At 45.6% G+C, this 27,186-nt stretch overlaps 1 protein-coding gene across 5 annotated transcripts in view; it reads left to right on the top strand.

Moving 5' to 3' along the window:
- glsb (glutaminase b) overlaps positions 1-27,186 on the top strand; it is a 163,902-nt gene that overhangs the window by 33,359 nt on the left and 103,357 nt on the right. For 4 of the 5 annotated variants that reach the window (XM_038789138.1, XM_038789137.1, XM_038789140.1 and 1 more), the window contains exons 4-5: positions 12,501-12,630; positions 13,658-13,737. In XM_038789138.1, coding sequence (XP_038645066.1) covers positions 12,501-12,630; positions 13,658-13,737 — 210 coding nt within the window. Of the gene's footprint in view, positions 1-12,500; positions 12,631-13,657; positions 13,738-23,237; positions 23,313-27,186 lie in introns of those variants that run through there. The other variant, XM_038789141.1, reaches the window with a different exon arrangement.

Below are 27,186 nucleotides of genomic sequence, written 5' to 3'. Positions count from 1 at the left end.
AGGGGGGGGGGGGAGGGGAGAGCAGCTGGGGGAGGAGGGGGTGCGGGATTTGGGGGGGGTGGCAGGGAGGGGAGAGCAGCTTGAGCGGGGAGGGGGGGGATCATCTGAAGATGGTTGGGCCGAGGATACTACCCTGAGGAACCCCTGAATGATGTCCTGGAAGTGACATGATTGCCCTCCAACCACCACAACCATCTTCATATGTGCCAGTAATGACTCTGACCACCGGAGAAGTTTCGCCCTGATTGCCATTTACTGCAGTGTTGCTAGGGCTCCTTGATGCCGCATGTGTTCAAACGCTGCTAAGGAGCTGAATGGTCCTGGCGAAACCCAAACTGAGTGTCGGTGAGCATGTTATTAAATAAATGCTGCTTGATAGCACTGCCGATGACTCATTCCATCACTTTATTGGTCATTAAGGTTACACTGATGAAGCTGTTATTGGCCAGGTTGAATTTGTAATGTTTTTTGTGTGCAGGACTTGGGCAGTTTTCTACATGTCAGGTAGATTCCAGTGATGTAGCTGTACTGGAACAGCTTTGTTCGGGGTGCAACAAGTTCAGTAGCACATGTCTTCAGTGCTTTTGCCAGAATGTTGTCAGCGCCCATTGCTTTTGCCGTATTCAGTGCATCCAGCCAATTCTTAATATCACATGGAGTGAATTGAATTGGCTGAAGACTAGCATCAGTGATGCTGGGGACATTTAGAGGCAGCAGAGATGGAAATATCAAAAGTAGACAAATTCATTTCTTTGGATATGTTATCTGTGGAGTAGGGTTGGAGTGTTTAATCACAACTGAAAGGATTCAGGGTCTATGTTATATGAATACGAGCAAAAGGTTGATTGAAGAATGAAATCATCCACTGCTACTAAAATCGGAAAGTTTGGAAGACTTGGCACTTGGGTGACCATGATGGCAGCAGAAAGGGCAAACAAACAAAGTCCTCCTTGCTAATGTCTGGAAATGTTAGGGGAGCATGCCACTGATTAGTCTATCACCGTTCAACATAGGCATACTCATAGAATCATGTCTTGTAGCTGTTGTCCTCCAGACTGCTCTGTCGCCATCCCTAGGAATGTCCTCTCCCAAGGGCAGCCAGAGCCACCAGAGGTGGCTGCTTTGATAAACAGTAAGGCTTTTGGAGTCCTCAACCTTGACACCAGAGCCATGAAATGTCATGGGAACAGTTTGGGTTTGGGCAAGGAAACTTAATTATCTCCCTTGGCTAATTAAATAATGCTCCTCCATATTGAACACCACTTGAGGATATGAAGAACACATAATCTAGCCTGTGAAGAAGACTTCAATGCCCATCATCAAGAATGGCTTAAGAACAAATAGTCACTTTAAAGGCCCCTCGACTTCTCACACCCTGTAAGAACTCTTCTACATTCTCATGTAGTTGCATCTGCTCTGGTGATGCAACCTTTCATACCAGCCTCACTGATGAGGACCATCAGTAGCAGTAGAATTTTATTCGACCACAATCAGTAACATGACCTAGTATGTCGCTGACTCCCTGACTCAACCATTACCATCAAGCCAGGCAATCAACCCTGGTTCAGTTCAAATCAAAGTAACTTGTCTCCATATTCCACATTCTCCCCAAGCCTGCATGGGTCTCTCATCCACAGCCCAAAAAGATGTGCAAGGTAGATGATTTGGCCACGCTAAATTGCCGCTTAATTGGAAAAAAGAATTAGTTGGATACCCTAAATTTAAAAAAAACTTGCCTCATTGCTCCCCATAATGTAATGGTTGTACATTATCTGCAAGGCTCAAGTCATGAGTACTTGCCCAGTTGTTCGGATAAATGCAGCTTGCGAATAAAAGATTGACATCGTCTAGGAAAAAACAGCCCACTTGGTTCCCGCCCCAATGCCACCTGAAACATTTAAACCTCCTTCATCAACTGCCAGAGCAGATATCAGGTGGCACAATAGCACAGTGGTTAGCACAGTTGCTTCACCGTGCCAGGGTCCCAGGTTCGATTCCCGGCTTGGGTCACTGTCTGTGCGGAGTCTGCACGTTCTCCCTGTGTCTGTATGGGTTTCCTCCAGGTGTTCCGGGGGGGAACCAGGGGAAACCCAAATCAACACTGCAGAGGAGAAAAGACCACAGTGGCCAGGGACCACCAAACTTACAATACTACCACTGGGCATCTACGGCAGACAGGGCGAGGGAATGGATACGTGAACCCACCACAGAATGGGTGTGGATGGAGGAGTTCTTCTGCAAGGGAACAGCCCTCCTGGCCCTTGCCACAGCAGGGCTCCCATCCTCAAGGATGGAATACACATCCTTGCCAGTGGTGGTAGCCACATGAAAGACGTGGAACCAGATGGGGCAACATCTCGGTCTGACCGAGAGGTCTCCCATGGCCCCCTCTGTGGAAACCACAAGTTACCACCAGCTATGCTAGACAACACCTTCAGAAAATGGAGGCAGGATGGGGAGAAACACTGATAGTCAGGGACTTTTACATGGAGGGCAGACTAACAACACTGGGTGAACTGACGGAGGAGCACGAACTACCGACAGGACAGGAACTTGGACATTACAGATAAAGCATTTCTCTGCAAGGAGACAGTTGGATACCCCAGGGCCCTAAGAACCACATTAGTGGAGGACCTGATAAACATGGACAGTAAGGAAAGGGGAAACTGGGAAAATCTACGGACAGCTACTGGACAGGGTGAGACTGCCACTGGCCGAAGCCAAACGAAAATGGGAAAACAAACTGGGGACAGAAGTGGGCTGGGGGACTCTGGAGCGAAGCACTGAGCAGGGACAACTCCACCTCCTCCTGCACAGGGCTCAGCATTATGCAGTTCAAGGTGGTGCACAGAGCGCACCTAACCAGAACCCGAATGAACTGGTTCTTTCCGGAGGTGGAGAATAAATATTAACGGTGTTAGAGAGGCCCGGCCAACCACACTAACATGTTTTGGGTTTGTCCCAAACTTGTAGGGTTCTGGAAACCTCCTTTGAGGCAGTGTCCAAGGTTGTGGGGGTAAGGGTGGAGCTATGCCCAAGAGTGGCAAACTTTGGGGTATTAGAACAGCCAGAGCTACACGTGGGGAAGAGGGCCGATGCCCTAGCTTTCATTTCCCGGAGTCTGCACGTCCTCCCCGTGTGTGCGTGGGTTTCCTCCAGGTGCTCCGGTTTCCTCCCACAGTCCAAAGACGTGCGGGTTAGATGGATTGGCCATGCTAAATTGCCCGTAGTGTCCTAAAATGTAAGGTTAAGGGGGGGGTTGTTGGGTTACGGGTATAGGGTGGGTTTGAGTGGGGTGATCATTGCTCGGCACGACATCGAGGGCCGAAGGGCCTGTTCTGTGCTGTACTGTTCTATGTTCTATGTCTATGCATGCCTGAGAAACCTGCTCTGGTGGCAATCAGCAGCACCACCAACAACTGCAGACGGGCTGGCAAACCTGGCAAAATTTCTCCATTTGGAGAAGATTAAATAAACCATCCAAGGGTCGGAAGAAGGCTTCCTCAAAACTTGGGGACAATTCGTCGGTCTGTTCCAAGACCTGTTCGAAGCATGGAGGAGGGGGGGGGGGGGGGGGGGGGGGGGGGGGGAAGAGAGAATATGTATATAAGAACCACACTTGCTGTAAATATTAACTGTAAAGTGTTACTATGTATAAATTGAAAATACCAATACAAATATTTTTAAAAAAAAGATTGTTGCAGCATTCATCAGTTCGTCAGGTTTATCAATGGTTTTGGATCCTGCTGCTTAGGCGGTCTGTTGAGGATTGCCAAAATAATTGGTAACAGCTGGTGCATTTGACAGTGTCAAACAGCAAACATTGATTTTGAAAGGTTTCCTGACTCTGCTGGCTATGTTTGTACCAGCTCTTCAGCCTCCAGATTCCATATTCCACCACGGAAGATGCTTTCTGAAACATTGAGACAGCTTTAGTCCTTCTCTGTTCCTTTTGACAAGATCCTAATGCAATCACTTCCTGTGTCAGTAAATAGGGGGCGGGATTCTCCCTTCTGGGGAAAACGGGCAAGAATCACTCCAGACTTTTCCCTAGAAAATCCAGGGTCATTCGCCGTCTTGAAGGGGGCTAGCAGGGCCGGCGTGCGTCCCGCAGCTCTCACTGCAGTTACGCCCGCACGGGGCCGCACATGCACACGGTAGCCGACCGCGGGTCTGGGCATGCTCGCAGCGGCCGTCTTTGTGCTGGCCCCTACGCAACATGACGGAGCCCTACAGGGGCCCAGCACGGAGGAACATAGGCCCCCGACTGAATGAGTGCACCCGCCAATCGCAGCCACCAAACGCAGGGCTGGCCACCGTGGAGGACCCCCTGCAGTCGGATCCCCCCCCCTTCCCCCAGGACTGCCCCCGCAGCCAGAGCGCTGGGTGGGACCATACGCTTTCAACGGCCCCCGACGGGCGCTGCGTGACGGGCGCTGCGTCGCCGACGTGTCTGACGGGTCCGTGGAGAATCGCAAAAGTGCCGGATTTCTGGCGTGAACAGTTATTCTCCGCGCCAGGCCAATTCCAACACAGCGTCGGATACCCTATCCTTTCGATCTGATACAGCCATAAAATTTTGACTTTTTTTTGTTGAAAATATTTTATTGAGACATTTATAATTGTAACAATTTTCAACATCAAAATGACAAAACAAACAAACCCCCCCGAGCACAAACCCCAGCCAACATAGCTCACACCAACAGCGCCCGCCTCCCCAGCCACCCGTTAGTGGTGCGGAGAATCCCCGATGATGCTGAAATCGGGGGCGCCGCCGCTTTTGCAATGCTCCACCCCTTGAAAAGCTGTGTACTCTAGGAGTCCCCGACCTGCTGAGTTTTCGACGCCGTGGGTCTGTCATGGTCTCACCGGTCTGGAACTCAACGTTGTGGCCGCGGACTCAGTCCAGCGCCGCCACGGTCGGGGGAGGACCGATCCGTGGGCAGGGGGCACATAGTTGGAGCTGGTGGCATTGTGGTGATGCCATCCAGGGCACGTGAGCTGGCCGAAGGGAGGGGACTATTTTGCGGCCTGGGTCCGTGAGCGGCATCTGCCATGAAGCACGGTGCGGCTGCTGCAGGCCACCACCGTGCGCATGCGCTGCTCTGGACCTGGCAACTCTCCAGCATGAGGCCATAGTCTCCAGAACGGACAACCTAGCCCCATGTTCCAAGAGCAGTCAAATTCCTATCGTAATGGTGACCCAAGAAGTGATTACACAAGGATCTGGTCAGGAAGAACAGATAAGGACTGGGCTGTCTCACTGTTGCACACAGAATATAGTCCGTGGTAGAATAGGGAATCTGGAGGTTGAAGAGCTGGTACAAATGCAGCCAAAATAATCAGCAAACCTTTCAACATGCAATGACTGGTGTTTGACACTGTCCATATGCACCAGCTGTTGCCAAATATTTTTGGCAATTCTCAACAGACAGCAAAGAAGCAGGGCCCAAAATCATTGACAAATGTGACAGACTAATGATGGACGCTGCATCAACAATCACCAATCTGTCGTATGATAAAGTGAAAAAATAACTCGCTGGTAAAGTCAGACAACTGCATATTGATTTGTTGTGTAAAAGTATAGAGACTGTCACCAAGCCCATTTTTTAGGTCTGATGATACCAAGACTACTTGGACAGAACTAATGCAAAATGATTCATGATTCGGGCAGCACGGTAGCATAGTGGTTAGCACAATTGCTTCACAGCTCCAGGGTCCCAGGTTCGATTCCCGGCTTGGGTCACTGTCTGTGCGGAGTCTGCAATTTCTCCCCGTATGCGTGTGGGTTTCCTCCGGGTGCTCCAGTTTCCTCCCACAGTCCAAAAATGTGCAGGTTAGGTGGATTGGCCATGCTAAATTGCCCCTAGTGTCCAAAGCTGCCCTTCGTGTTAGGTGGGGTTGCTGGGTTATGGGGATAGGGTGGAGGTGTGGACTTGGGTAGGCTGCTCTTTCCAAGAGCCGGTGCAGACTCGATGGGCTGAATGGCCTCCTTCTGCACTGTAAATTCTATGAAAAGAGTGATTGCTGATGCCCTGTCACAACTATGACATGGGAAAAAGGTTGCACAGGGGCTAGCATTGCTGCATCTCGGCGCTAGAGATCCAAGTTGAATTCCAACCGTGGGTGACTGTGGAGTTTGCACGTTCTCTCAGTGTCTGCGTAGGTTTCCTCCGGGTGCTCCAGTTTCCTCCAACAGGCCAAAAGATGTGCAGGTTAGGTGAATTGGCCATACTAAATTGTTCCTTAGTGTCCAAAAGAATAGGTGGGGTTACTGGGTTGTGGGACTAGGATGGAGTTGTGGGATTAGGTAGGGTGTCTTTCGGAGGGTTGATGTAGACTCGATGGGCCGTGAAAAGATTTACAACAGACTATATTCATGTGATGTTTGTTTTTTTATAAAAAGTACCATGTAGAATGTCAACTCTTTAATCTTAAGAAAGGTCTAGAATTGAAAGGGGTTTAGAAAATGAAGCCAGCTGTGTATATTGATTGTTAATTTTTCTCTGGGAAGGGAGGTGTCATGATGGGGAGATATTCGGAAATTGGCCCTGAAAAGGGGGTCCAAAATGTTGCGGGCAATCCGATTGAAGGAAAATACTGTTAGCCAGGACTCAAAAGGATACGACCACAACTGGTGGCTGGTTTAGCACAGTGGGCTAAATAGCTGGCTTCAATGCCAGCAGCGCGGGTTCAACTCCTGTGCCGGCCTCCCCGAACAGGCGCCGGAATGTGGCAACTGGAGGCTTTTCACAATAACTTCATTGAAGCCTACTTGTGACAATAAGTGATTATTTTTATTATTATTATGCCTGGCTGAGTCACATGGTCCCTTTCAGACATAAATCCATTAGGGAATGCATAAGATGATTCCCTTGATGTCCATGGTCTTTCGAGACATTCCTGCATGGCCAACCATTATGTTATAAACAAATTCTGATGATCTAATGGTTTGTCAATGGAAGATTAGGTACATATCAGTGGCTAAACTCTGGTCTTCTGTGTAAATGGAAATGAGCGATCAAGCAGCCCAATTACAGTCCATTCCAGTCTGTACATTCCAGAGGAGGAACTTTATCTGAAGGGCTGGTTGGAGCTGAGAGACACACAGGTCATGAAACCTGCTCCAGAAAGAAGGTCACAAAGGAAGCTGTTTCAGATTAGACTTTCGAAAGGGATCCGGAGGAACTTGACTTGCAGCAGAGAATTGCTTCGTAAGTGTCTATGCAAGTGGAAAGAGAGCTGTATTATTTAGTGATGTTTGATGGGAACTGATGTTGTAATGGTTAAGAAACTCCATGTAACCTGTTTGTGTTGGAACTGTGAAGTAGAAGTTTTAAATATTGTTTTCTTTGTTTTAGTAAAGTTTTGTTTATAAAATAACCAAGCCCTATTTCTTATATTATCATTTGCGGAACAAGTTGACCTTTCTGTACATTCGTAAAACTAAAAAACGCTACATGTCTAGTTTGGTTGCCGTTGTTTTTTAAAAAATATTTTATTCAAGGCCTTTTCAAACAAAAGCAGAAGAACAATGAAACAACTTTATAAACAACCCCCCCCCCCACCTCAAGCCTCCTTTAAATAAATCAAGAAACTGCTTCCACCTCTGGGTGAACCCATCCACCGAGCCCCTCAAGACAAACTTGACCGTCTCTAGCCTCAGGAATTCTGCTAAGTCGCTCACCCAGACCCACTTTTGGCAGCTCTGAGTCCCGACACCTGAGCCAGGTCCATCTCCGCGCTATCAGGGAGGCAAAGGCCAAAACGTCACCTTCCCTCACCTCCTGGAATCCCGGGTCTTCCGACACCCCCGAATATCGGCACCTCTGGTTTCAGGATCACATCCACACCCAGCACGTTGGACGACATGTTCGCAAACCCATGCCAGAACCCCTTAAACAGTGGACACGCCCAGAACATGTGGACATGATTCACAGGCCTCCCTGCATACTGCCCACACCTCTACCCCCTCAAAGAACCTACTCATACTTGCTACTATCATATGTGCCCTATGTATCACTTTAAACTGGACAAGGCTTAGCCTTGCACACAACGAGGACGCGTCCACCCACCGCAAGGCCTCTGTGTCTCTCTTTCTCCCCCCCCCCCCCCCCCCCACCCCCCCCCCCCCCCCCCCCCCCCCCCCCCCCCACCACCACCACCACCACCACCACCACCACCACCAGGGCTACCTCCCAGTCCATCAACTCCTTATAGACATCGCCACCTTCCACTCCCCTATCTCATCCCTCGACAGCATCTTGTCTTGCAATCCCAGTGGCAGCAGCCCAGGAAAGGACAGCACCTCTCTCCTGACAAAGTCTCGGACCTGCAGGTACCTAAAGCCGTACCCCCTGGGCAACTCATACCCGTCCTCCAGCTTCGCAATTTTATCCCCAATGAACAGATCACCAAATTGCTCAATCGCCGCCTGCCGCCACCCCCGAAACCTCATATCCAACCCCCCTGGTTCAAACCCATGGTTATCGCAGAACGGTGCTCACACTGAGGCACCCTCCAGTCTCAAATGCTGCTTCCACTGCCTCCACACCCTTGGGCTGACACCACTGGGCTCACTGAGTAACTGGCCGGCAGGAATGGCAGAAGCACCGACAACAAAACACTCAAACATGTTCCCCTACATGATTTGCGAGACCAGCACCTTCACCAACAGCTTGGCGTCTACATTCAGTAACGGTATCGGGCGTTATGACCCACACTGCTCCGGATCTTTATTCTTTAATATGAAATGAAAATCGCTTATTGTCACGAGTAGGCTTCAATGAAGTTACTGTGAAAAGCCCCTAGTCGCCACATTCCGGCGCCTGTCCGGGGAGGCTGGTACGGGAATCGAACCGTGCTGCTGGCCTGCTTGGTCTGCTTTAAAAGCCAGCGATTTAGCTCAGTGAGCTAAACCAGCCCATATCAGGGAGACAATGTTCCCCTCGCTCCCTTTCTTCATTATACACCCCCACCAATGGTGGCCCCAGGTGTGCCCCAAATGTTTTCTAAAACTCCACTGAGAACCCATCCGGCCCCAGGGCATTCCCTGCGTGCATCCCCATGCTATCCATCACGTCCCTCAGCCCAATTTGGACCCCCCGTTCCTGAACCAGCTCTTCCTCTACGGTGGGAATCCGAGTTGTGTATATCCTTTGACAAAACGCCTCAACTCTCCATCCCCTCTGGCTCCATCACCTTACCCTTATCATCCCTCATTCTGCCAATCTCTCTCGCCACCTCTTGCTTCGTCAACTGATGGGCCAAGACCCTGTTTGCCTTCTCCCTGTACCCATATGCTGAGCCTTTGGCCTTCCGTACCCCACTGCTTTCCCTGTAGACACTAGTTAAAGTTCCTTCTAGAGCCTCTGCTTCTCCATAACAGCTCTGCCTCTGGCTCCTCCTATACAGCCTGAAAATCCCACCCACCAGTCTTGCCATTTCCACCTGCTCTGCTTTCTCCCTGTGTGCCTGAATTAAAATGAACTTTAACCACCGCCTTGAGTGCCTCCCACAGCATGGTGGCCGTGACCTCCCCTGTATCGTTTAGCTCCACGTAGCCCCGAATGGCTGCCCTCACCCACTCGCACACCACCTCATCTGCCAACAACCCCACATCCAGCCTCCACTGTTGGCGCTGGGTCACGTGCAAATCCACCCAGTGTGGCGTGTAGTCAGAAACCACAATCGCCGAACACTCGAGTTGACCACTCCTGCCATAAATGCCCAGCACGAAAAATCAATCTGGGACTACACCTGGGTGAAGTACGAAAAGTCCTTTATCCTCGGCCTCACAAACTTCCACGGGTCCACAAACCTCCATATGTTCTATGAACCCCCTCATCTCCTTTGACCCTCGACGACTTGGGACCCCAAGCTTGGTTCTATAACCGTATTAAATCTCTCTTCACATCCTCCCACCCCCCCAATAATCATTCTTGAAGAGGTGCAGCAGTGCCTGGAGACCATTTTACTCCTCTGGTGTAACTGGTGGATGAATCCATGGACTTGGAGTGGTGTAAGAAGGAAAGAGCTGCTGGAGCAGCCTTCTAGAGTGATTCTCCAGATCCTCCTCCTCCTCAGCCTCTTCTGGCACTACTGCAAAACTCCCATTTTAGCCACCAACGAGGCCAACTGTTCCTTATGCTCCTCCACTGTCTCCTCCACTTTCTGGATTGCGAGGCCCTGGGACTCCAGCTGCTGCTCCACTCGCTTAATCCCCAATTTAAGCAGTTCCACCACCTTGGCAAGATCTTCCAGGGCCTCTTTCCTCTGTTGCCGAAACTGATCATTGAGGAACTCTAACAATTGTTCCGTCGACCACTGGACAGGCAGAGCAGCCCCCTGCCCTCCCATAATTTCCTGAGGCGCACCACAAATACTCTCCTGCTCCAGCAGCTTTTTCTTTCATGCAGCACTCCTAGTCTGTGGATCCATCCACCAGCTACACCAGAGGAGTAAAAAGCACTCCTGCACCTCTTGCTTTCAAATACTTTGGACAGGGAAAAGACTGAAAAAACAGCCTTGAGCGGAAGTCACCAAATGTGCAACTGTTTACTTCATGGTCACCCATTACCGTAGCCAATGTTGAGTGTTGCCCTGGCGTTCATAGCACTTTGGCTTCATTCGCCATCTCCATTTCTCTCAGATTTAGTTGCATTTCCAATTCTTTCATTTTTAATTGGATTCAAGCTCATTCTTAATGGGTTAGACTGTATTACTGGTAAGTTTAAATATTGAGCCAAGGTCTCTCTGCCTTCTTTGCCCCTTTTGGCAGCGCTAACTGCAATTTCTCTGCCAAACTCAAAAGGTTTGCTTTCCATTTCCCTATTTAATTCCTCCCGAGTGATTTCCTCAACCCAGGACTTCTTTTGAAACTGCAAGAGCCATTCTTAGTCGCTCTCTATTCAGTATGTCAAACCTGGAAAGAATGCAATTGATCCACACACTCGCTGTCTTTAAGTTAATTATCCCCAAGCCAAACAGGGAAGTATACGTAAGAATATCCTGCTCATGAGCCCCCAATTTGTTATGTATGCCTGGTCAGCTATCAACAGTGGCTAAGATGTTGAACCAGAGCCATAACTTTTTGGAAGTTTTAAAACAGTGTGGAAAGATTGATTCGTCCCAGAAATGAATATAAGAAATAGGGTTTGGTTATTTTATAAACAAATTTTAGTGAAACAAAAGAAAACCATATTCAAACTTCTACTTCAGCTCTAATACTAACAGATTACATGCTGTTTCTTAATCTTAACACACCAGTTCCCATTAAACATAACTTTAAATAAGCATGCTGCTCTCATGCCACTTACACAGAGAAGCAAATGCAATACATGCACTTACGAAGCAATTTTTTTTCTGTTAGGGGCGTTTGTTCAGAACCCCTTTTCCAAACTTGCCTCAGTAGGGGCTGGTTTAGCTCACAAGGCTAAATCGCTGGCTTTTAAAGCAGACCAAGCAGGCCAGCAGCACGGTTCGATTCCCGTACCAGCCTCCCCGGACAGGCGCCGGAATGTGGCGACTAGGGGCTTTTCACAGTAACTTCATTGAAGCCTACTCGTGACAATAAGCAATTTTCATTTCATTTCAGTAGCAAGTTTCATGACCTCTCTGGTCAATTTCCAAAGCTTTCTGTCTGTAACTATTCGAAACAGCATTCATTACTTCTCGTTCTCGCGCTCTCTCTCTTGTTCTAAGCTCCACCCAGCCCCTCGCACAAAGGTTTTCTGGGGTTTCCAGACTTCAACCTTCTATTGTTATCTTGGTTCATTGCCCACTCCCGTTTATACAAAAGAACCGGCCCATGCTATTGATATGGAACTAACTTCCCATTGACAGACAAAGAAGTTATCAGACTCTGTAATGGTCTAATGGCAGGTCAGACAGGGTGGTTCCAAAGAACAATGGATCTGGGGCATCTTGTGTATTCCCACTAACGAGTTTAAGTTTGACTGGGACAATATAACTCAGCCAGGTGTGGGTGTATCCCTCTATCTGCATTTGAACGTTTTTCTATTCCCTCAGTCTGTTTAACCCCTAAATTGCCTACTACATTGGGGTCTCATTTCTGGACCCAGTTTCCTAATAACTCGCTTACCACTTCCTTGATGCATGGAAACACTGCCACTTCCAAGCTCCTCCACAAATCTCAGACCATCATGACTTGGAACTGTATTGCTGCTGCTTCACTGTTACTGAATCAAAATCCTGAAATCCCCTCCCTAACCCCACTGTGTGTGTATATCTAAATGGATGGTAGAGGTTCTCCAGGACGATTCGCGATGTGCAATAAATGCAGCAACACCGCATCCCATCAACAAATAATTTTAAAAGTTTGGACTGTGGTATCTAACCATAATTTAGACAGGATAATATTTTTATATTTTCAGACAAATACTTGTATGATTGGTATGATGCAGAAAAATGTATATGGAAGCTTAATTTCAGGCATTAATTTTTAATAATTCTTGTCTTTCATGTCTGTTTTGTTTCAGATGCGTTGGAAGCAATATTGTGCTGCTCACTCAAGCATTTAGGAGAAAGTTTGTCATTCCAGATTTTGAAATATTTGCATCCCACATAGATGGCCTTTATGAGAGTGCCAAAAAATTGTCAGGTGGAAAGGTATAACTTTTATTTTTAATGCAGTAGGAAATTGAATACTAAACTGCTGAATGTTTTTAAAATTCATTTATGGGATGTGGGCGTCGCTGGTTAGGCCAGCATTTATTGCTCATCCTTAGTTGCCCTTCGGAAGGTTGTGGTGTTACCTTCTTGAACCGTTGCAGTCTTTGAGGTGTAGGTACACCCACTGTGCTGTTAGGGAGGGAGTTCCAGGATGTTGCGACAGTGAGGAACGGCGATATATTTCCAAGTGAGGATGGTGAGTGACTTGGAGGAGAACCTCCAGGTGGTGGGGTTCCCAGGTGTCTGCTGCTCTTGTCCTTCTAGATGGTAGTGATCAATGGTTTGGAAGGTGCTGTCTGAAGAACCTTGGAGAGTTACTGCAGTGCATCTTGTAGATGGTACACATGGCTGCCACTGTTCGTCGGTGGTGGGGGGTTTGAATGTTTGTGGAAGGAGGAGCAATCAAGTGGACTGCTTGTCCTGGATGGTGTTGAGCTTCTTGTGTTGTTGGAGCTGCACTCATCCATGGAAGTGGGGAGTATTGCATTACACTCCTGACTTGTGCCTCGTAGATGGTGAACAGGCTTTGTGTGTGGGGGGGGGGGGGGGGCGGGGGCGGGGTCATGAGATGAGTTACTCGCCGTAGGATTCCTAGCCTTTAACCTGCCCTGGTAGTCACAGTATTAATATTAGTATAAATATCCAGTTCAGTTTCTGATCAATGGTAACTCCCAGATTGTTTATTTACCTACAAGAACAAGATTTTTTTTTTGTTTCCATATTCCTATTAATAACTTTGATTTTCTAATCTCTGATTTTGTGTACTGTTAAATTGCACAAACGTTTTATTATCATCCAGTTTACGTTATGGGAGGCCATGAAAGTAATGCTTTTTCTTGGTGCAATGCAATGTTGTTGTAGACTTAAAGCACTAAACTCCACACTGAGCGAGTGGGAATTGCAAGCAAGGCTGTTCTGCAGACACAATTCCTTCATGTGTTTTTTTATCTCCGTTCCTCAACAGGTTGCTGATTATATCCCACAACTGGCTAAATTTAGCCCAGATGTGTGGGGTGTGTCTTTATGCACAGTGGATGGACAAAGGTAAGAAACAGTTAATAACTTTATTTTAAAAAAATAACTTGTAGCAGAAAAATAACCTCGGGAATGGATGCTGTAAAATATAGTAGCAACTGGATATATTTTGTTTATAATTTATTTTGACATTATGCCATTAGAAATGGCACTGAATCACCAAGATGTACTTGTGTGCAGATTAGTGGTGGGTTTAAAAACAAATTGGAAGTGCATTTTTGTAATGAATTGCTTCTACTTCAAATATTCAGATGTCTACATGAATCATGACTTAAACAGTTGAGTGGAACTTTTCAAAACTAATTTGTTTTAATGTTTTTAAACCGACTCTCGTTATTATCTTAAATTCTAAGTGAAAAAAATATGTGCTTTCTGTTAGATACATACGAAAGGAGACCTTTACGCCTGTTTCAACATTCAGTTAGATCATTGCTAATCTATTTCTTAATTCCATTTACCCACTTTGGTTCCATACCCCGTAATGCCCTTGACCAACAATCTCTTAACCACTAGTCTCAGTTTTGAAATTGTTTTATCTCATATTTTGTTTTGGCTAACAATTTCTAGAATGAACTTATCCAATATCATCTAGATGTCCATAGAAGTCCCATCCATACAGACACTTCTTTATTAACCATATTAGTGATATCCTCAAGAATTCAATTAGGTATGACAGACCTGCTGCTCCATCATCAGTTCATATTTGCTCATGAACTCCGTCACTCTTCTAGTAACATTTCCGCAACGGACTTAGATGTTACCTGGGTTCTCTCCCAGCCTTCTTAAGTAATGGAGTGACATTGGTCTTTTTCCAGTCCAAACGGAAGGTTCCTGAATCGAGAAACTTTTTGAAGATAATGACAAAAGCATCCACAATTTGTACACCCACTTTTTTAACATATTGTGATGCAATTCATTTGGTCCTGAATTTATTTTTAACCATTCAGTTTCATCTTCCACTCTTTTTAAAAGACTTTTATTAAATCTAGTCAGCTCCTCTCCTTGAATAGCCTTGGGAATTTCTAAATTGACAACCGCTATTTTAAATTATATTGCACCTATTGAAAGATTCAACCAGTCATACTTTATTTGCAAATTCCTTTTTCCTCATTTCCAGAATAATTCCATCATTCTTTTTCACTCAACCATCACAAAGATCACCAAAGATGAAAAGCATCCATACATGTTTGGTACCATAGTAATCTTGTAATATTTGTAGTTAATGGATTTAGAGCCCTAACCAGAGATAAATAGTTTAGTGTTCTGGCATTTGTGGCCTTCCATATGGTGCAGACACCTTCCAGTGGTTCCATGCAAAGATAGCTCATGGTTTCAACTGCATGGCTAACTATTATTATCTCCCAAAGCTGAGTTTGAAGTGATTAATCTTTGTGTTCATCTGTTGTGTTAGAGTATCTGTAAATCATGGAACTTAAGTGAGCCACTTATCCTTTCTTTGGTGGCACGATTTCCCTCCGCACTTCTCTTGAGTTCCAACTGAAAAGTTGTTGTCATCTTTGTGATGCTGTCACTTTATTTCCCTCTAGCCATTCATTTCATCTTTCTGGTCTTATTTCATACATGAAGGATAGGCAGTCTGTTTAGAAATGGAATGCTGCAACCCATAAATTTACATTTACAATTAATGACTATCATTTTATTTCTACTGCAGCTTGTTCAGATTCAGTGTATTCCATTTAGACATACTCTGCCTCGTTTAAATGTTCAATTGGAGAGCACGAAGTCGCGCCTATTTAACAACCATCATTCTAAGCAGTTGCTTCCCCCTTGCTGTTTGTGCTCGATATTTGGGTCCAGATTTTCATCTCTAGGTTGGGTTTGCCAAGTTGGAAGGTTTCCCTGACCTTTAAAAATTACCGCCTGAGGTAGGATTTGGTTGGTGGAGATGCAGGCTGAAGTCAGGTCAGGTGACCCCAAAACAAATCTGCCGGGCTTGGAGTGGGCTGGGAGCAAGGCCCACCTCTGTTTAAATAAATAAAAAATAATAAAACAAATAACGCCCCTCCAGCCACATAGTCCCCATGTCCCTACCCACCCTGTAACCATCAAGCCCTAATGTCCCTCTACCCACCCCATGCTTCCATACCCACTGTGCCAAATCAACCAACCACCCCCAACCTTTGCCCTGATCCCCTCCAACGCATCTCATTTAGTAAGCTTGGGCAATTCCTAGATAACTTTGACACTTCCTGTGTAACTTTATAGGCTTGGCACTTCCTAGATAGTTTTGACATGTTTGACACTTCCTACATAGCTTTGACAGATTTGACAGCTGGATAACATTTTCTTGATAGCTGGACAGTTCCTGAACAGCTGGGTGCCTCTTTTACAGCTTGACAGTTCCAATGAGTTTGTGTGTAAAACGTGCATAATCATGTTCACTTTTAACAATCCCAAAGGGTGCCTTATCGCTTCCAAAGGTGTCCTGGAATTCTGTTCAAAGGGGTACCTACACTGGCTATCAGACCTCCTCTTAAACTGTTCTAATCAACACACTTTGGATTTTATAGGCTTGGCACTTCCTAGATAGTTTTGACATGTTTGACACTTCCTACATAGCTTTGACAGATTTGACAGCTGGATAACATTTTCTTGATAGCTGGACAGTTCCTGAACAGCTGGGTGCCTCTTTTACAGCTTGACAGTTCCAATGAGTTTGTGTGTAAAACGTGCATAATCATGTTTACTTTTAACAATCCCAAAGGGTGCCTTATCGCTTCCAAAGGTGTCCTGGAATTCTGTTCTGTTCAATTCTGTACACTGGCTATCAGACCTCCTCTTAAACTGTTCTAATCAACACACTTTGGATTCAACACTTCTGTTCTTCCCAAATCCTACATCATTGGAAGCAGCCGGTTATTGAATGACCAGTGGCCTCAGGGAATCATGCCTGTGTGAGCCCTGGGACTTAGGATTTTTGTCCATTTACAGAGATTTTCACCACAATTGAGGGCTTACTGTTGTGGTGAAAATCCTATCCTTGGAGATTTGGGAAGTTTCCACGCAGCCAGGTGTTAAATGTAAATTATTCTGCTCTGCTTCAATATTGTGCTCAACTCCCAGTGTGAGCACCTTCAACCATCTTGGTCATTTGTAAAAGATTGCCATTTGCTCTCAAATTAGGGTCAGTTTTATGTTTTAGACCCTTCCTTCCCAGGAGATGGATTGGGATTGTCCAAACTCTCTTCACATAGACCCCAACAGACTGAAGAAGAAACTTCTTGAAAAAAGCTTTTCTTTATGTGGTAGGTAAAGTGAAATTATTGATATGTTTATAAGGAATGTATTTGGATCGAGCACTTAACCCTCTGGAGAAAATTATTTCCGGCTTTCCAACAATTATTTTAAACAAGGAAAGATTGGTTTGCAGCCATTACATTTGAAAATTGCTATTCTCACATAGGTTTCTGAATAATGATTTAGTGCTGGGGTTATTCCCCAGCTCCATCCTCTGGACTAATCCATTATCATGCCTTAAATGAGAACGCACAGCCTAAACTGTTTTCGTCTAAGGGCTTGAGGTTCAATAGCATTTTTATTTTCTTCTCCATTGACCGTTTACATCTGCACATTCCTCCCTGAAAATGAAATTTCTGAAGCTTTTCGTTCATAGATGTGGGAATTGGTCGTCATTGGCAAGCTCAGTATTTATTGCCCATCCTTAATTTCCCTTGAGAAGGCTTTCTTAAACTGCTGCATTCCATATGCATGGGTCCTTGAACTCTGTTTCATCAAGGGGTAACGTTATTTTCATCTTCTTACTTCAGGTACTTGGGGAATTAAATTGTGACCATTCTTGAGTATTCGGTTCCATGAACATCTGGAACATGAAATTTTGTTCCTGAGATTTACATTTGGAATTTCGCTGGCTAGTTTGTGCTTGATCTCACAATCATCATAAATCAACTTTCTTGAAACACAGCCCTGCTTTTCTTGATCTCTGAAATTGAAATGTGTACCAGTTGTTTCATGTTGATGCAATAAATGGGTTGCTTTTAACCCAAAATAGTAATCAATGTATTTTATCAATCCAAAAAAGATCCATTTTGACTGTTTCGATGTAGCCAAACAACTATTCCAAGAACCACTTGAAACGGAGTTATCTGATCCCATTTCCAGAGGGCATTTACTATTTGTTCCTCCTATCTGGGTCAACTTCAGATTAGATTTGAATTTGATTTATTGGGTGGGATTCGAATCGCCGGGGGGCGGCGCGAATCCCGCCCTTGGCGGCTGCGAAATTCTCCGGCGGTGGGGTTTTGGCGGGAATCGTGGCGCGCCGGTTGGTGGCTGCTGGCTAGCCCCCCCCCCCCCCCCCCCCCCCCCCCCCCCCCCCCCGCGATTCTCTGGGCCGAGTGGCCACCCATTTTCAGCGGCTCCCGTCAGCGGAAATCATAACGGGTCCTGGCTCCATGGGCAGCCGGCAGAGTCCTCGGGGGGGGGGGGGGGGGGGGGGGGGGGAGGTGGGAGGTTCTGGCCCCGGGGGGTGCCCCCACAGTGGCCTAGCTCGCAATTGGGACCCACCGATCCATGGGTGGGCATGTGCCACGTGGGCAATCTTTCCCTCCGCACTGGCCGCTGTCAACCTCTGCCATGGCCGGTGCGGAGAAGAACCCCCCTGCGCATGCGCAGGGATGACGCCAGCACACGTTGGCGCTCCCGCGCATGCGGCAACTCACGCCGGCCTGCGTAGGCTCATTGGCGCGGCGCCAAGCCGCTGCGTGCCGGCTGGCGCAGCGCCAAACACTCCGGTGCCGGCCTAGCCCCTTAAGGTGCAGAGGATTCCACGCCTTCGGGACAGCCCGCTGCCGGAGTGGTTCACGCCACTCATCGGCGCAGGAGTGGCCTGCCCTGCCGGTTCGCGGAGAATCCCGCCCATTGTCACGTGTACAGATCATTCCATACATGAAAAAAACATACATAAATACACAATGTAAATTCATAGGCACAGGCATCAGATGAGCATACGGAGTGTAGTACTATTCAGTAGAGAAGATATGTGAAGAGATCAGTTCAGTCCATAAAAGGGCCGGTCAGGAGTCTGGTGACTGCGGGGATGAAGCTGTTTTTGAACCTGTTAGTGCATGTTCTCAGACTTTCGTATCTCCTGCTCGATGGAAAATGTTGGAAGAGAGAATAACGTGGGTGGGAGGTGTGTTTGATTATGCTGCCTGCTTTCACAAGACAGCGGGAGGTGTAGACACAGTCAATGAATACGAGGCGGGTTGTCGTGATGGACTGGGCTGTGTTCACAACTCTGTAGTTTCTTACAGTCTTGGGCTGAGCAGTTGTCATACCAGACTGCTGCTGCCAGATAGGATGCTCTCTATGGTGCCTCTGTACAAATTGGTAAGAGTCAATGTTGGATTGCCGAATCTCCTTAAGTTTCCTGAGGAAGTATAGGTACTCTTGTGCCTTTTTGGTTGTAGCGTCGTCTTGGGTGTACCAGGATAGATGCTGATGATGTGCACACCTAGGAATTTGAAGCTGTCAACCATCTCCACCTCGGCACCATTGATGCACACAGGGGTGTGTACAATACTTTACTTCCTGAAGGCAATGACCAGCTCCTTAGTTTTGATTACATTGAGGGAGAGATTGTTGTCTTTAGACCACGCCACTAGGTTCTCTATCTCCCTCCTGTACTCTGACTCATCGTTGTTTGAGATCTGACCCACTATGGTCATGTCATCAGCAAACTTGTAGATGGAGTTGGAGCCAAATTTTGCCATACAGTCGTGTGTGTGTACAGGGCGTACAGTAGGGGGCTAAGTATGCAACCTTGCTGGGCTCTGGTGTTGAGGACAATCGTGGAGGAGATGTTGTTGTTTATCCTTACTGATTGTGGTCTCTGGGCCAGAAAGTCAAGGATCCTGTTTGGCTGCATCACAGCCTGGTATGGCAACTGCTCGGCCCAAGACCGCAAGAAACTTCAGAGAGTTGTGAACACAGCCCAGTCCATCACACAAACCTGCCTCCCATCCATTTACTCCATCTACACCTCCTGCTGCCTGGGGAAAGTGGGCAGCATAATCAGAGACCCCCTCCCACTCGGCTTACTCACTCTTCCAACTTCTTCCATCTGGCAGGAGATACAAAAGTCTGAGAACATGCACAAACAGACTCAAAAACAGCTTCTTCCCCACTGTTACCAGACTCCTAAACGACCCTCTTATGGACTGACCTCATTAACACTACACCACTGTATGTTTCACCTGATGCCGGTGTTATGTAGTTACATTGTGTACCTTGTGTTGCCCTATTATGTATTTTGTTTTATTTCCTTTTCTTTTCATGTACTTAATGATCTGTTGAGCTGCTCGCAGAAAAATACTTTTCCTGTACCTTGGTACGCGTGACAATATACAAATCCAATCCAACCCAATCTTGAGTGTTGCAGCGTGAGGAGCCAAGTCCTTGGTTTTGGAGTTTTGATATGAGTTTGGCTGGGATTATGGTATTGAAGGCGGAGCTGTAGTCGATGAATAGGAGTCTGATGTAGGAGTCCCTGTTGTCGAGATGTTCCAGGGATGAGTGCAGGGCCAGGGAGATGCTGTCTGCTGTGGACCGGTTATGGTGGTATGCGAATTGCAGTGGATGAAGGCAGTCTTGGAGCATGGATTTGAGGTGTCTCATGACCAACCTCTCGAAGCACTTCATAATGATAGATGTCAAGGCCATCGGACGATAGTCATTGAGGCATGTTGCATGGTTCTTTTTTGGCACCTGTATGATGGTGGTCTTCTTGAAGCAGCTGGGAACCTCAGAACGGAGTAGGATGAAGTTGAAGATGTCTGCGAACACACCCACCAATTGCAGGATCTGAGTGCATGACCAGGGACTCGGTCAGGACCTGATGGTTCAGTCAAGAAGGCCGATCTGACTTTGGAAGCTGTGATGATAGGTATGGGTGTTCCAAGGCTGATGGGGCAGTTGACAACGATTTGATGGTTTCCTGTTCGAACCAAGCATAGAATGCATTGAGTTCATCAGCTGCCCTGATATATACAATCACCAATGCCCCAGGAGGCTCGGGCTATCATGGCGACTGATAGCTGACATCATCTTGGTGCTTGTTCACCTTCCCAGTGGGACATGCGGGTGTTCTGTTCCAGAGACCAACAAGGTTCCTGTCCACTGGAGGCACTAAGTCCTTTTGCCACGCTTTTCTACAGTGGGGATTGATCCTGGAACCGTCATGCCTCACTACTGCACCAGATGTTGCATTACCTATTAGTCTGTGGAATTTCAATTTTAAACATCTTGATGGAAATATGCTTTGGATTTAGTTGGGCAATTAGGTGATTCGTGTTCCAAGTTATAATTGTTCCTGCTAATAGTTCATGTTCATTTCTTTTAAAAACAAATGGAAAGATTATTGAATTCAAAAATGTGACCTCCGTAATGGATATATTAGTTGAGAGGGCTAAAAGAAACCCATTTTTAAGAGGTTGTACTTGCTGAACATCTGAGTGTCAGCTACATGTTTCACCAAAATAAGAATCCATTCATTCTGAACAATAAATATCTCAATAAGCCTAGTAATGCACTTGTCTGGAAGCTGCAATGTGCTTGTGGATGCCGTCACAATCCCAAAATGTAAACGGTAGTCAGATTGTGCTCAGCAGCCTTCTCCATGTCTATTCTTTTATTTGCATTCATGCATGCATGAATAACAAAGTAGAACCAAAGGTTATCCTAAAATGAAAGTCACTTGAAAACTCTGAGAGCAATGCAATGATGATCATCCCTTCATACATATCTGAAGTTAGGCGCCTTTGCTGAAGCATTTACTGGTTAGTTTTCATTTTGATTGTGTTGTCTTATGATGCATTATGACTTCATTCATAGAAATTTTTAATCTCATTGCTGTGAACATTTCTACAGAGTCCCCAAATTGGCTAGAGTGACGACTGCTGCAAGATTTACCACATTGAGCATTTTAAAACAAACTTCTTGATTTGTGTGTCATTGGACCAATTCCAATTTAAAATAGCAATACATTGCTGAGGACCCTATTATTTGTGAATTGTAGAAATTTAGCCAGTCCCAGCAAATAAGCTTGGATTCAAATTCATTTTGGATGCTTGTGCTGAAGTGGAAATAAGATTTCAGCTAAAAGGAAAGTATAAATTATTGTGATCTAGCAGCACAGATCTAGCACCACTATTTGGAAGGATTCCATCCTAAGTCTCTGATTCAGGAAAGACCCATTTTGTGAGCTTTTTGGATCTATTGCCCGTCTCTGAGATTAATCGGGAGCCAGACTGACACCCTTGCTTGTTCTTCATGATTGATTAAAAATATGAAAACAGTTTGAATTTGAACCCTAGTTGATTCACAATTTGGGAAAGTTGATTGCAGTATGGATGAAAGTCCTGCTTGCTTCTAATGTTAGATAAATCTTTCTATATAACTTGAGCGTATCCTTCTTGCTCAGGTGACTGAAATGGTAAGCGTTCACTCTGCTGCGATTTGATGCTATGTGGGAATGTTAGTTTGAAAGTATCTTCCCTTCTGACCACTCCTGGGCCTAAAGTGATGCTATTCTTTGTAAAGTAAGAATTTGGGATAAAATTACTCTGGAAATGTTTTTCTTTCTTTTTTAAATCTAGAGTACCCAATTCACCTAGCTTGCACATTTTTGGGTTGTGGGGGCAAAACCCACACAAACACGGGGCGAATGTGCAAACTCCACATGGACAGTGACCCAGAGCTGGGATCGAACCTGGGACCTCGGCGTTGTGATGCAGCAATGCTAACCATTACGCCGCCGTGCTGCCCTTGGATCCTATTTTTTAATTGACCAGTTGTGAACTGTTGCGGTGGAAAATATTTCTCTATGTATATATTTTTAAAATCTTTTGATTAGATTTTTTTATTTTGGCATTGTTTTGACTAGTATGTTGACCTGATTTTCCCCTCATGTTGGTGACCAATGAACAAGTAATTTCATCTCCAAGCCTGCAATAGGCATATTGCTTTACCTGATGACTGAGAGTTTATCTATCAAGTGACTGAACTATATATACTGGCAGAGCTTTGGTTCAGCTGATTTATTGAACGTGGCCAGAAGACCGTAGGAACACCACAGTTGACTTTAGTATACCAGCGTTAGGGAGGGGAAAATTCAGCCAGTGTTCATGCTCTTTTTTAAAAATTACAATCCAGGGGTTCGTGTTGATGGTATGTGTATGGGGACCTCCAGTGAGGGCAGAATCTCTCTTCTTTTTTGACTCCTTGCGATTGAATAGCTTGCCTGCCTTACTGTCAAGTCTTGAATATACTAATGACCACTTGGTGAAGTACCGGAGGGTGACTTTTGCCTGTGGAACTGTACTCTAAAAACTTTTTGGAGAGAACGACGGAAAATTGATGAGGAAAAAGGTTGTTCTTACACTTTTCTGAGACTTCTATTCTTTTACCTGTTTTTAAGTCGTCTTTATTTTTTATAGTCTTTCACCTCGGTGGAAATGAACTTCAGCCAGGAGAGCAAGTGGGTGGAACTGCATACTCCTTCACAACTTCAGTATGCCAGTCTTCTGTAAATGGCCGTAAAGGAGGTGTGTGTATACACAGACCAATTCCCAATGTTTATTTTTGCTTTCATGGGATATCTTAGCAGAGACCACCTGAGAACTGACACAGCTCATTTATGACTTAAAATTAAAGGCGCAGGATCAGTTGCTGAGAAGTTGCTGGTCTGCAGCAAAAACATTGGTCTGTTAATAGGAATTTAAAACTTGCTTCCATTTACACACCAGTGTCAGAAGGAATTTTTGAAAACCTTGCAAAAACTGGTTACTGCATGTGTGCAGTGAGCATGAGCTGTTTAAACTTGAGGTATCTCCTGTGCTTTTCAGCAAGTGGAGTGATCTGGAATTTCCACTTACGAAACTGCTCAGGTATATGGCTGAATTCCAATCATTGTTCATCTCCATTTTCATTGTTGATTGCCCCTGCCGCACTGTAAACCTTGAGTCCGTGTGAAGCCATCTTTTGCACCATTGTGGTGCAAGGTGTATAACATGGGCAGTTATTCTTTATTATATAGTAAGAAGTCTTACAGCACTAGGGTAAAGTCCAACAGGTTTGTTTCGACTCACTAGCTTTCGTAGCACTGCTTCTTCCTCGGGTGAATGAAGAGGTAGGTTCCAGAAACATATATATAGACAAAGTCAAAGATGCAAGACGATACTTTGAATGCGAGCTTGTGCAGGTAATTAAATCTTTACATATTTTACGGGGCAGCATGGTAGCATTGTGGATAGCACAATGGCTTCACAGCTCCAGGGTCCCAGGTTCGATTCCGGCTTGGGTCACTGTCTGTGCGGAGTCTGCACATCCTCCCCGTGTGTGCGTGGGTTTCCTCCGGGTGCTCCGGTTTCCTCCCACAGTCCAAAGATGTGCAGGTTAGGTGGATTGGCCATGATAAATTTCCCTTAGTGTCCAAAATTGCCCTTAGTGTTGGGTGGGGTTACTGGGTTATTGGGATAGGGGCAGGTGTTGACCTTGGGTAGGGGGTAGGGTGCTCTTTCCAAGAGCCGGTGCAGACTCGATGGGCCGAATGGCCTCCTGCACTGTAAATTCTATGAAATATCCAGAGAGAGGGATAATCCCAGGTTAAAGAGGTGTGAATTGTCTCAAGCTAGGGCAGTTGGTAGGATTTCGCAAACCCAGGCCAGATAGTGGGGGGTGAATATAATGCAACAAGAATCCAAGGTCCAGGTTGAGGCCGTACTCGTGTGCGGAATCTGGCTATAAGTTTCTGCTCGGCAATTCTGCGTTTTCGCGTGTCCTGGAGGCTGCCTTGGAGAATGCTTACCTGAAGATCAGATGCTGAATGCCCTTGACTGCTGAAGTGTTCCTCGACTGGAAGGGAATATTCCTGCCTGGCGCTTGTCGCACGATGTCTGTTGTCGAAGCATCTGCATGGTCTTGCCAATGTACCACGCTTCAGGACACGCTTTCCTGTAGCGTATGAGGTAGACAATGTTGGCAGAGTCACACAAATATGTACCACGTACCTGGTGGGTGGTGTTCTCGCATGTAATGATCGCATGTCGATCTGGCATGTCTGGCAGAGATTGCCATGGCAGGGTTGTGTGATGTTGCATTCGCTGTTCTGAAGGCTGGGTAGTTTGCTGCAGATAATGGTTTGTTTGAGGTTGTGCGGTTGTTTGAAGGCAAGTAGTGGGGGTGTGGGGGGGATGACTGTGGCAAGATGTTTGTCTTCATCGATGATGTGTTGAACGCTGCGAAGACGATGTACCGCTTCTAGAGGAACCTACCTCATCATTCACCTGAGGAAGGAGCAGTGCTCCGAAAGCTATTGATGCAAAACAAACCTGTTGGACTTTAACTTGGTGTGTAAGACTTCTTACTGTGCTCACCCCAGTCCAACGCCAGCATCTCCACATCTTTATTGTATGGTTTGGCATTGCTTAAGATTATCTGAAAAAGGCAGTCCTGTAACACAAGTTCTGTGCTTGGTTACAAGGCAAATATCCTGTGAGCTATTTTAATTCACCATAAAGGTCAATACTTCTGAGGCTGATGGCAGGATACTCTGTGCCTGTATGAAAAACGTGCGCAGAGTGCTGTCTTTTTCCAAGCCAACACAATAGTTATGACTTTCCGCTCACCTGGCTGTTAATTGTGCAACCATTGTACCAGTTGATGCAATATAACAGGTCCTAAGGGGTTGTTCACTTTTGGGATATATAGATGTCTATTGGACCTGCTGGATTGTGACAGGGGCCTTACAAAATTTTGAGCCTGATTTGGGGTGGTGCAATAAAACCTCAACATTACTTTTCCACTGTTGCTGGCAAGATCTGGTGCAATTTTTATGATGCATAATATTTAAACCACTTGAAGAGAAAATACATTTTTAATTGTTTTTCTTTCAAAAAAATATATAATATTTGCACTGCAAACTTTTAGTTTTCGTAGAATCATTATAATGTGACTTAAAAATAAGATAAAAATCTGGTCTGAGCTATACTTAAAAATAAGCTATCTATAGAGGCACCATATGAAATGAAATGAAAATTGCTTATTGTCACGAGTAGGCTTCAAATGAAGTTACTGTGAAAAGCCCCTAGTTGCCACATTCCGTGTATGTTGCTAAACTTAATAAGGTATGTTTTCCTCTTTTTTAAAATTTGTTTTGCCTGCTGGTAATTTGTAGAGGAAAGTTGAGTTGGGAGTATAACATGTCCCTAATGGAATGAATGCAATTTCTTCCCCATTTAGATCAATAGATAGCAAATTGCGCAGGCTCCGTAACTGGCATACAATCCTTCCTGCTGATTTTGCTTTTTACTTTACTCTGGTGATTAGGTATGCCTTAACAGAAACTGGGGAAAAAATGCCCCACTGATGTTCAAGCTTCTGGGTTGTCAATGTCTCTTTAATTTGATATAACTAATGATTTGTACACATCGCTTACCAAGACACCAAAGATGCCATCTTGTGTGCATACCTGTATTGATTTCCATTAAAACTGACACATCTCCACAGAGCAGCTCTTACATGAGCACGGTATAAATAGTCGGAAGCAGGACTTGGTAAAAACTGAAAAATCTGCACGCCCATAATAAACTTAAGGGAATGGTAGAACATTAGACAGTTGCAAAATGCAAACTCAGAACAAACATATTTTGATGCCAGTCAAGTAAGATTGAAATTGCAGGAAATTGAAATGTAATGATTCTGTTTCTTCCTCGCAATGCATCCTACATAAAATATTTTGTCATCGAGAACATTATTAATAATATGAATGGTATTGCAAGAATCTAATTGCACAAATTTCATTGATATGAATGTATGGGGGCTTAAATTAAACTCCGGAGAAGCTGATTGGGCCCTATGGCTACTGGTTGGGAGAAAAATTGTGTCCTATCCGATGTGTGTGCGCACAGCTCTACATATTGTCGCATACAAAATGGTACTGAAGGCGTACACCCTTGATTTGATGCCGATGCTACCATTTTGGAGTTTTGGGCTCTAACTGACACCCTCTCTTAAGCTCGTATGGCTGAACATGGGTTAAACATCAGGAAGAATTGTCCCATCAGCCATGTTTAAAGAGATCATCAACTATTTGCAGGTTAGCTACCTGTTGATTGTTCCCCCCTACTTGTTGGTCTGAATCTACAGCTGTTTAGTGCTTTACGTTTTGATTTCCGGTTGCAGAAGTCCATACAAAGTGATGTGGCGGCAAGTGTTGAAGAAGCTTTTGTTGACTTCAAGGCTTCTACACAAACCAGTTGCCCGTAGTCATGGATGTAGTCGAATTTCCCGTTTGGAATAGTGTGTGACTGGGCGAATGAGTAGAAACCATGCAGAATAGCACAAGCTACAGAAAGGAAGAAGGGGAAAGGTGATAAAAATTGTATAGCCTTTCTTGGCCAAACTGTGCACGGAAAAGCT

Source organism: Scyliorhinus canicula, chromosome 2 (genome assembly GCF_902713615.1).
Source record: "Scyliorhinus canicula chromosome 2, sScyCan1.1, whole genome shotgun sequence".
NCBI classification, from domain to species: domain Eukaryota; kingdom Metazoa; phylum Chordata; class Chondrichthyes; order Carcharhiniformes; family Scyliorhinidae; genus Scyliorhinus; species Scyliorhinus canicula.
The sequence above is the reverse complement of the archived record's forward strand: the minus strand, read 5'-3'. Positions and strand labels throughout refer to the sequence as shown.